The sequence below is a fragment of the Bactrocera dorsalis genome, chromosome 2, assembly GCF_023373825.1.
Source record: "Bactrocera dorsalis isolate Fly_Bdor chromosome 2, ASM2337382v1, whole genome shotgun sequence".
NCBI lineage: Eukaryota > Metazoa > Arthropoda > Insecta > Diptera > Tephritidae > Bactrocera > Bactrocera dorsalis.
The window spans coordinates 29799207-29811331 of NC_064304.1; the positions used below are offsets into that span (position 1 = coordinate 29799207).

The 12125-nt window shown below is 29.4% G+C and overlaps 1 protein-coding gene across 1 annotated transcript in view; it reads left to right on the forward strand.

The window, feature by feature from the left end:
• The window catches only part of LOC105231914 (eukaryotic translation initiation factor 4E type 2), a 145239-nt gene that overhangs the window by 131290 nt on the left and 1824 nt on the right, over positions 1–12125 (forward strand). Inside the window, exon 3 of the mRNA XM_011213431.4 lies at positions 9199–9347. Within this exon, the coding sequence (XP_011211733.1) occupies positions 9199–9347 (149 nt within the window). The remainder of the gene's footprint in view (positions 1–9198; positions 9348–12125) is intronic.

Genomic DNA, 12125 nt, shown 5'->3' on the forward strand with positions numbered 1-12125 from the left:
GTATGAGAGATTAAATACAATCGTATCTTCATCACTGGAACTAAATACTCGTTTGAGTTCAGAAGATTGCTGTAACATATACTATTCCTTCATTAACCTTTTCATCAATTGTTTTGATATTATTATTGAGTATATACAGCCACAATTTGCCAAACCTGCAAAAATCATGTGAATTTAAAGAAATTTAATCAACAATTTGGTGCCACAATGTCCTTAAATTTATAATACTTGGTACTATATCGCCGATTTTCAATTGCAGCATCACATTTGCATGATATACTTTCTACAAGCTTCTGGCATCTCTTCTTTGGGATAAAATACCAAGCTTTTTTAATACCTGCCCAGAAATCCTCAATTTTGAGAAATTTTTAGCACCAATTATAAGTTTAACATCGTTCCTATTGCATTAAGGTCAGGGCTTTGCGCTGGCCAATCCAAAACATTTATGTTTTCTCTCTTAAGCCAAACATTTGCGACCTTCGCTGCGTGCTTAGGGTCGTTATCCTACATAAAAGTTCAGCGAAGGGGAATGCAATTGAAAGCAAAAGGTTCCATTTCGTTCCTTAATATATCTAAATATTGATACGGATTCATTGTCCCGTTGATGTGAATAATTGGACCCATACCGTGACAGGAAAAGTCACCCCCTACCATAATATTTCCGCCTGCGTGTTTTAACGTCTTTTTTGTGTACCTTGGTTTCAAAGATTGACCTTTAAGACGATGAACAGTCCTTTTTCCCATCAATATCTATTCTATTAATTTTCGTTTCATCCATTCATGTTACATTTTTCTAAATTTTCCCCATGTGTTTTCGTAGAACGTAGCCGACTTTGCTTGTACCGTTTTGACAGAACAGAAGTGGTTTTTTCGACTCATGGAACATGGTAACAGTTTTTAGCGCTATTTTATTATACCCATTTCAAAACAGTGTAGTCTCGATTGATCTTGCTATGTAATAAAATTGTTTGAAATAATATCTAGAAGGGGGCACCTAAGTATTTTTTATGGGTTTGAGATTCGCTTCGCACACATACCGATTCGAAGTATTAGATTTTTAACCCATTTCTGCCCGATGGGTATTTAAATACCCACACAAAAGTGTTCACGCGCAGAATCATATCTCGCAACAGGTTGTCACATACAAGTTTATTAAATTTCAGGTGCACTTAGAATCCTTATTAGCCCATTGAGTATTTTATAACGCATCGCATATCTCAGGTATGCAGAAAGTTACAAAATTTCGCAGAGCAACTTCTATGATCTACATAAACTTCCCCATAAATTTTCGAAAAAATCGTGCGGCGGAATTTAAAGGCAGGCAGTAGTGGACTAAATAAAAAATAAAAATATTTAAAAATCTTTTATATTTGGTTTACTAAGTTCAATAAGTATACTTATAGTGTTTATATAATTATTATTTGAGGATTTCTACCCTAGATTTAGTAGACCTCGAACGAAAATAAATTTAATTTTATTTAAATTCCAACTAAACTAACTATACTACATTTTTCAATAAAGAAATCAAATAAACTATACCTAATAGCTATTTTAATATACTTTAGAGCGTTTTTAATATTATTATTAATTTATATATGGTATATATTTTTGTAAATTAGTATATTTTATATTTTTGTTCGTGTATGTGAAGTGCAAAAGCAGGTTAAAATAAGATCTCACCACATTAATACCCATTAAGTTGTAAAAAGCAGAACGCGCTTTCATATTATTTTTTTTCTTACTTAATGCATAAACACTCCTACAACAAAATATTACAAACCAGCTCATAAAAAAGACAAAGACATTCACAGCAGAGAAACGTTTGTTCACAAGGCCATCAAGGGTGAAACCAACACAGCCTCAGCGGTGACATTAAAGTGCTACAATAAAAACAAGACACCTTTCTCTTTCTTTTATGCATTTTTATTGCAGGAGCGAGATAACGGTGTAAGGCAGCAGAGCGGCAATAACTAAGCACAGGTGGCAAACAGCATAACTTATGTAAGTGCAGCGTTGACAGCTTTGTGTTGGCGGTGCAACCGGATTTAAGAGGCGTTAAAATTTGCTTGCTAAAGAGCATGCGAATAAATAACATATATAAATGTAGTACATACATACATAAACACGAAGGTGTTGTTATCATATCATATCACACCCGCTCTTGTAGTTTTCATTTTGCTTTTAATTGCATAAAATTAAGATGAGTTTTATTTTAGGAGTTGCAATGTAAGCGGTAGGTGATGGAATATGTTTTGAAGTGGAGGGTTGTTTGTGATTTTTTTTTCAATATATGATTATTGTATTTTTTTTGCGTATGCATACAAATATCGTCCTAATGCCACTGTAATTGCTTATACAAATAATAATACTATGAGTAAATCACTTAAGCTGGATTTTGTTCGGTCTTGTTGTTTGACATCAAAATTTATTTATTTAAAAATTAAAAATATGTTTTAATGATTATCAATAAAAAAAAAATTTTGAAGTATCTTGCTTCACGTTGCATATAAATTTCAATAAAAAGCTTTAAATTATTTTAAATATTTGCCTATGTCCAGTTAATCATATACATATGTATATGTTTTCGAACAAAATTAAAATTCAATTATTGTGAGTACTGGGCTTTGACATCACACAACCGAAAATGGGTTTTAAGCATTCTAGGAACCGAAAAATCAATCACATGCGTACAGTGAGATAAAATCACTACAATGGCAAGGAATTACAAAAAACAGAGTGGCAAAAAATGAAAATAAATATATATAGAAAGTATAACTAAAATGCAAAATCACAAATATTAACACACTTGTTAAAATCTAATAAAAAGTTTAGTAAAAAATTCAGAATAAAATAAATAAAAAATAAAATTTGAAAAATAAATAAAACTATTTATAATAAATATTATTGTATTGTGATGTTAATTTAAATAAATATTAATATAAATAAAAATAACAGCAACCACATATAATTAAAAACTAGAAAATAGTGTATAAAATAAAACAAAATAAAAACTATTATTGAAATTAGAAAAATCTTGTTAAATATTTAAATTTATACATACATATAAGATAAATATTTCACATAAATAAAAAAGGATATATATATATATATACATATAAAATAAATAATTCAATTAAAAAAGTGAAAAAAATAAAAAAATATACTTATGTATAAAAAGAATACTTCAAATAAAAAATTTACAAACAAAAAAATAAAGTTTAAAAAAGTACCAAAAATTAACATTAATCTGCATAAGTAGATTTTTTTCGAAATTGTATAAATAAATTATACAAAAATGTTTAAATATTTACGTATTTACATATAATATTAAATAAACATACGCCATTATAATTATATATAAAAATATAACATAAATTCACAAGCTCTTATAAAAAATATAGTGAAATATTGAACAATGAAAATTATTTGACTTATTTATTATATATAGATATTTGTTTTTATTTAACCGAAAAAAGTTATTATTTTTATTGAAAAAAATTTTCATATATGTATATGTGAAAATTATTTGGTTTATTATTTAAATATATATATATATGTGTATATATTATTTAACTTAAAAAAATCATTATTCATGTTGAAAAAAATGTTCAGTAGAAAGTTTCTCTGTTAAATATTTCGGGAAAAAGCTCTTTCTAATTTTACATTGATTAAAAAGATTATTTTAAAATTAGGTTTATTTACATATTTAATTTATATATTTTTATTATAAAACATAATTGTTTTTTCTCCAGATCAAACTAGTATGAATATTAGTGTGAGTCAAAAAAATATTTTTTTTTTTCGTCTGTTTGTAAAAAATTTATTACTCTACAAAATGGTCTCTGAAGATTTTTTTTGTAAAAAATTTATTGCTCTGCAAAATGGTCTCTGAAGATTTTTTTGTAAACATAATAGTTTGCAGGATATTAACGGTTGAAGTTTGATTATTTTTTCTTTTTTGGTTTTTTCTATGAATTTTACAACTGAAGAAAACTCAAAACTAATACTTTTGTTGAAAATTTATTTTTTTTATTATACTTTTTTGTATTATTTTTTAATTCCTCAACTTAAGTTCATATTACTTGTTTTCTGTTTGTTCTTACGAAGATGCAGATGCAAGTGATGCTTAGGAAAACACCAATTGAACTTCAAGTACATAAAAAATATAAGCAAATAATAATAAGCTAACGTTCAAAACCAAAATTACAACTGTTGTATAATAGGAAAAAAAACAATTTACTGCAGTTGCCACTTTAAAATACATACATACATATGTATATTTATGAATATAAACCTAAGAATCAAATGTAAAAAAGACCGTATATTTTCCTGCCTGCAATCCAAATAACTACCGCTACACATATATGTATTTATGTAATGTAGTCATAAATCGTTATTTTATATAAATCTTTAAGCTTAAAACTGTACAACTTTTAAATAATTATATATATTTAGGTGTAATATAAAAAAAAACACTTAAAAATTAAACTATTTTCAGAAAATTATGTATTATAAACATTTACGAATTATATATGTATGTATAAGTATAGTACTAAAATAAATTGTATAATTTATGACAAAACAAAGTGATGAAAAAACATAAATGTGTTCGATAGGTGTTACTTTAGATTTTCGCGTAAAAACACAACACACACACCTGCACACCACACGCAACTTATTAAAGTCGTTAGTTAGATAAAACAAAATATCTAACGCATCATGTTTTCACGATATTGATTATTTTAATGGTCAAGCAAAAGTAACGGAAATTTTCTTTAGATATTCCTTTCATAATATTGGTATATTAAAAATAAAAAATATTTCACCACCCGCCGCCCAAGAGCGCAGATTTTTCCTACATCGTTCACAAATATACCCAAGGAACTTTTTTTACTACTACATAAAATGGTCTAGAATCTATTCGACTTTATTTTAATTTGTAAGCAGGTTTTGTTAGACTTAAATTTACATTTTAAGAACAAATTTAATTTCATTTTAATCTTTTATTTTAATTATATTGTTTAAAGCGGGTTATAGTCGTCTCTCTCTCTCACTTAGACTCTTTTGAATTGCCTTAAAATTCTCCCAATACAATTTTACTGTTTCAATTATGACTGAAATCGAGCAATTATACTCTGAACTCTCTCTTAGTTAACCGTGTCACCATTCTTTTTAAAAATTCCTTCGTATCTGGTAGCAAAGCAGAGTTGTATCTTCGTAAACACCAAAAACGGTGCCTCGTAAGCATGGTGTTTGTGAGTAATCCATAATGCTAAAAACCAAAAAGGCCAATAAAGTCGTGTTTGTGACCCGATCTTAACCATAAAAGTTATAAACCGCCAAGGTCGGCGGTTGCTTGTAAAATAAAGTTTATCACTTCAAACTAAAAAATAATAATACAACAATCTAGCTTGAGAAAGCAACGATATACTTTGAGAGACATTCTGCCGTCACGGAAAACAAAAACAAAATATGTGTTGCGGTTCTTTGATATCCATGTACAAAATTTATGTTTCTAAACTTTACTCTGTCTTACTTATATATTTCTTACTCATTACTTCCTAATGCATCAGTTATTCGTTGCTTTCGATAAAACTTAGCATACAACAAACACAATCACACAAAATACAAATTTTCTGTAGTATAACATATTATTATGCGAATCTACCAATAAAGTGTTAAAATCAGTAAAACGCCGATTAAATTTAAAAATGATTAAACATTAAGCTTAAACAGAAAGTACTATTTTTTATGTTTCGCATAAAATTGAAAACATTGAATTATACATACATATATAAGTTAATATTGATACAATTTTAAGAAGCTCGCAAGTTCAATTAATAACATTTAAATTATTCATAACAAAAGCAAAAATATTTCAAATATAATTAGGATAATAGGCATGGCATTTACCAAAATTAATGGTATTTGAAATATTGAAGACAAAGCTAGAGCAAAGGAAAATTAATATTTATGTATACAAATAAAAAAATCCAAACATAAGTTGCATTAAAAGAAATTGTAATATGATGACGTTAGACATTATTGGAAATATGAAAATGTCTAAGGGGAATAAAAGAATATTTCAAAAACTAAAAATGCAAAATACAACATAAAAAGCATTCGTTGGCCAACTTCAATATTTTATTATTGATATTTCTTACAGTTTTTCAATATTATATTATTCATATTCCTTACATTTTGCAGATTATACCATAAATTCCTCAACAGTCCAATAAAATTAGCTCATTGGTTTTTTCTTAAATTGTTACTTCTCTTTTAACAACCTTGTTTTTGAGCAGCTGCTCAATTTTTAAACGGCTTCTCTGAATTCTGAGAGAATATTGAGTGTTGGAAAATACCGCTTAGCTTAAATGCAACAACCACTACATATCAAACGCATAGTGGAATGATAGCAACTGCTGGTTAAAGAGCGAAAATATCATCAAAGCGTCGAATAAAACAATGAAAAATTAAGCAAGCAATGAAGATATAAGAAAAGTATGCAATAGACCAAACAAATGGCACAGCAATGTATTTACATATATGTATATGAACCAACAATGGTTAGGGAACTTTTGCAAAGAATTAAAATATTGGCAAAATTAATCAATTAAAGGAATGTGGAAAACGATAAACTTTAATATACAAAAAGCAATAACAAAATAAATAAATTAGCACACAATTAATATAAAAAGTATATATGCATAAACAAACATCTACATATGTATATATATATAATATTTAGGAGGCACTCATACAACGTGAGTTCAAGTTTGACAAATACAGCAACAAAATTGCATAAACAAATTAATATGTATAAATAAAAAGTAAGTAAGTACATACGTTTGTACTTATATACATTTGTTTATAGGCATGCCAAAGAGATGCAAATGAAAAGTGCTTAGTTTGACGGACAGAAATGAGAAATCTGAAGTCAAAAAATTGTTTCGGATTTTGAAACGATGTTTAGTATACAAAGTTATTTTGAAATTAAAGTGTATGTCAGCATTTGAAAGAGAGCAGGCAAGTAGCTTCAACAGTAAATAAGCCGTTAGCCAACCCACACACGCACACGACACTGGGTCGAGGAACCGATAAATTACATATTTTTAGCAAGCGTAATATTATATTAAAAAAAAAATAATATTTGAAAAATCAATTGTATTTAAGAAAATCTCAAGATTGAAAAGAAAACTGCAAAGCAGCTTACCCACATATAAGCAATAGAACATATTTTGAAAATTCGCTTTCAAAACTAAACATATGCAGCTAAAATAGTATAAGAACAGCGCCTAACAGTATGCTGTCAAATGTATTAAAGCATATGTAGCAAATGTATTAAAGCATACTTTTAGGCGCACACATTGAAATACTTTAAAATGGAACGAAGCAAAGCAAAAGCAAAAATATAAGAAAATATAGCAGCTAAAATTATGCTAGATACGAATTATTATTAGTTATATTGAAGCATGATTTTATATGCAAATATTTTGACCCTCTAAAATGAGACATAAAAAATGGCTCCCAAAATTATGCTAGATAGGCAATTTATGCATTATATTCAAGCATAGTTTTGGGTGTCAACATTCGATTTCTTTAAAATGAGTCGAAAGGGTAAAATGGGTTGAAGCATGATTTTAGGCGCGAATATTTGAATACTCTAAAATGAAGCAAAAAAAAGATGGTGCCCAAAATTAAGCTAGAATTGCAATAAGGATTATAGCATAGTTTTGGATGCTAATATTAGAGTTCTTTACAATGGGTCGAAGAAAAAATCAAAAAATATAGCACCTAAAAGTATGTTGGATTAACAAATTTTGTGCTATATTGAAGCATAGTTTTAGGCGCAAGTTTTGACATATTCAACAAAATCGATTGAAGTGTATTGACTTCATATGTTGCGAAGCAAATGAAGAAGCAGTACATACACAGTACTGTAGCATTGCCTACACCTAGGCGCCTAACAGTTTCACTTACAACATTCTGATTCACTATAAAGCAAACACGAAAAAAAACACACGCACATATACACATACGCAAACTATATTACTAATAAAATCTTAAACAGTTAGCAATTAAACAACAACAATAAAATTAAAAATATTTAAATATAAAATCTAAAGTGAACAAATTGAAAAATTTAGAAGGAATGAAAACAATCACCAAATGCAAAAATATAGAAAAACGCAAACAATACACACACACATACATATACACATGGTATGTTTATATGCAAATTTGATAGTACCCAAGAAAATGTGTAATGAAAATTGCTAAATATACAATGGCGTATACGAAAGCTTAACGAATTGTGTAAAAATATAGACAAAAGCAAAAATCTACGAAACAAAAAAATGTAAAAGAAGATACAATTATGCGCAAGGAGCAGCGCTGGCAACAACCCGCCGGCAAACACAAGTCGCGCATGCGCGCAACAGCGAAAGTGTTAATATATAATAATATAAAAATATATAACAAATTTTTTGGTGGAAAAATACTCATTATTGTTAAACGGTTTAATTATTAAAAAAAAACAAAAACGCAAAAAAATTTCATAACAAAAAAATTACAAAATACAATTATGGAATTAAAAATATATTATTAAATATACAACAATTATAAAAAAGCAAAAAAATATATATACATACATTTCAATAACAAAAAAATATGACTATTATATAAAAAGATTTTCTCCTTTTAGTAAATTTAGTTAATTGTTTTTTCAATTAAATATTAAGTGTTAGCGTACATACTTGAATATTTGAAGTAAAAGCATAAAACAATTATAGAATAAAATTGAAAAATTAAAAAACTAAAATCATAAAATCCAAAAAAAGCATAACAACAAATGTTTATATTAAGATAAACGAAAATAGACAAACAAATATAATTAAATTAATTAATATATAGTATTCATTATTTGTTACAAGTATTTTTTGGCGTAATTGATTGGATAAATGATTTAAATATTGATTGATTGAAAATAGCAATCTATTAAATAAATGCAAAAAAAATGTTTTATTTCATCTAAATTTGGCTACCTTGTGAGTATAGCTGTTACTTTGTTTTCCAGCCCTTGGCACAACTGCATATCTGCTAGACAATATATTAATTATATTATATTTTATACTAAAAATAATTATTTCTGCATCAAGTTTTTCAACTAAAATTACTTTCTTGATTTCCCATTGTTAGGAGGATAGCTTATCAATTTGGAATCGCACTGCCACTGATCACACGAGCACGACACGTATCCGTGACACGCTACGTAGGATATTAAACATACCTCTAACAACGGCAATGGAGTATAAGATACACTGTGATAGCCTTAAATATGTAGCAATGTGAGTATTGATTGCAAATTATTCTAAAAACTTAAAATTTCATAAAAGTGAAAATCGCAAATGTCAGCTAAACGGTGTAAGAGTGGAATAGGTACGAAAAGAACCGAACTTAATAGACCTCAAAAGTTCCTAAAATCTAACTGAGCAGTAAAACAGCCGAGCAAATGCCAACAAGTTAATGATACGTTCTGATTTAACACCAGATTACATTAATTCTCTCACTTCAGAACGCCTTCAATTAAAAAAAATATATATATACATATATGGTTGTGTGACAGCCTAAAAATACAGTATTTTTTATGACAAAAAAGAACCCGGAAATTGTAAAAAAAGACAAAATATTTAACTATACAAAGAATCCTCAACAGATGTAATTCACTTAAGCTAACGATCTTTCCAGTCCTCGAAACAGTTTTGATAAGCACTTTTTGGCATAACTTTCAGCTTCTTCACCAAATTTTGCTTTATAACTTCGATCGACTGAATACGGGTTCCACGAGCGACAATTTCAGTTTAGGAATAAGAAAAGCCCACACGGAGCCAAATCTGGTGAATACGCTGGTTGATCTATGATATTCATTGCGTTTTTGGCTTTAAATCCGATCACAATCGTGGCTCGATCAGATGGTGCATTATCATCGTGTAAAATTCATGAATTGGTCTTCTACAATTCCGCCACCTTTCGACGGATTTTCTCACGTAAACGCCAAATAGAACTATTTATTGACCGAGTGTTCCTCCGGAACAAATTCATGATACACCAAACTACGAATATCGGAAAAAATTAGCATCAATTTGATTTTTGAGCGGCTTTGGCTGGGTTTTTTTTTTATTTCGGCCAGTTTTTCCCTCCATTCCGTTGATTGTTGGCTTGTGAAACTCATAAGCTCATATCTCATCGGCAGTTATATAGCTCTCTATGAAGGTCTTTTTGAAAAAAAAAAAGTTAAGCTTTATCGGGACTAATCGAGCAAAATCGCGTTTCATACTTAAGGTATCCACTCAAATCGTCTTTGCAGGCTTTGTACCACTCGTAGGCTTGTGTTTTAGATAAAACTGAATAACCTTAAACTTTTTGCAATATTCTGAACGATTCCGCACACAAAATTTCGTTAGAAATACAAAACTTGAGACAAATTTTTTGTTTGTTATTTTTAACCATTGAAAAAATCGCAATGCACTACTAAGTTTTAACGACTTAAGCAGCTGCTGTAAATATACTGTATCACAGATCGCGCTTATATTTAGCATAGTAATTAAGGACAGTCCTACCAACTTAGAAAAATAAGTATTTTTGAAGCATCATATACCGGGGTAATTGAAATTACAATATCATTTTTATCACAATCTATTTATTCATATTTTAAGAATACACAGTTAAATTCTTTAAGAGTAAAGTTAAATATCTTTCGACTTACACGCGATCGTTAAGCGTTAAAAAGCCCTCCAGCTGCAGTAATTCACAGTGATCGACGGTTGAGACTCAAAAATTCACAAAATAGCATTTTAAAAAGATGATATTTAAAAAACTTGATTTTTTTCCCAAAATTTGGTCGTTTTCGACCTCCGTCTAGTGACTGAAACGAAATCGAAAAATACTGTTTCGAAAAAACGCTTTTACTGATAAACTAAAAAAGCTAATTAAAATTAGCGGCTAAAGCTAAAAACTGTTTGAGATGCCGATTTAACATTTTTACATTTGACGATCCACGGACGCGAGAAAAAATCAAATTGACGATAAATTGGCGGAATTAACAAGATAGCGAAATTCGTAGTTGCCCGAATGTTCGAGTGGCGAAGTTTGGTTAATGATCTACTATATAAGAGCTGCCTGATTGTGCAGCAGGCACAGTTCTAGTTAGAGTGCTGTCGTGTAAAGAGCAAGTAAGAAGTTGAGAAGTATAGCCATTAAATTGGGAGAGACGAAAGAGGTAGACGATTTAACGTGGAATCCGTTACAGTATGTTATGGATACACATGTAAAAATAAACCACTAATAAATATTGGGTTGTCAAAAAAGTCTTGCGGTATATTTATTGAATTTTTTTTTTATTGAAATTGAAATAAATTTTTGATGACTCAAGCCCAGCTCTTGACCGATGCTACGGCTACTACTATGCCGGTCTCTTTCGACCAATTCAGCGATTTTATCGCAATTTTCGACGACAGGCCTTCCGGAGCGTGGCGCATCTTCGACCACCTCTACACCAGAACGAAAACGTTGAAACCATCGTTGTGCGGTGGAAATGGAAACTGTATCGGGCCCATAAACTGCACAAATTTTATTGGCGGCTTGAGATGCATTTTTGCCTTTATCGTAGTAGTACTGTAAAATATGCCGTATTTTCTCTTTATTTTGCTCCATGTTTGCGACGCTATAACTCACGAACGACTTAAAAGAAACAACAATCAATCAAACACGTGTTAGCGCGTGAAATGAGCTTTCCAAAAAGGTATAGCTTGACCCGATGCGACGATTAAAACTAGAACTACAAGCTTTCAGCGCCAACTAGCGAAATTACCGCAAGACTTTTTTGACAAAATATATGAGCCTTCAAAAGTTGCATGCATAGTTATTGTTGTTGTTGTTGTTGTTGTTGTTAAGGCAACAATACAAAATATGCCTCCGTGGCCGAAAAAAATCCGAGTCAGTCCCGCTTACGTGGACTCAACTATCGTAGGAACGGAGTTTGTTGTCATATCCGACTCTCGGGTTGACTCTTTACTGTAGATCAACTAAATTTATTAAAGATCTTTATTATCGCCTTCAAAATAGGC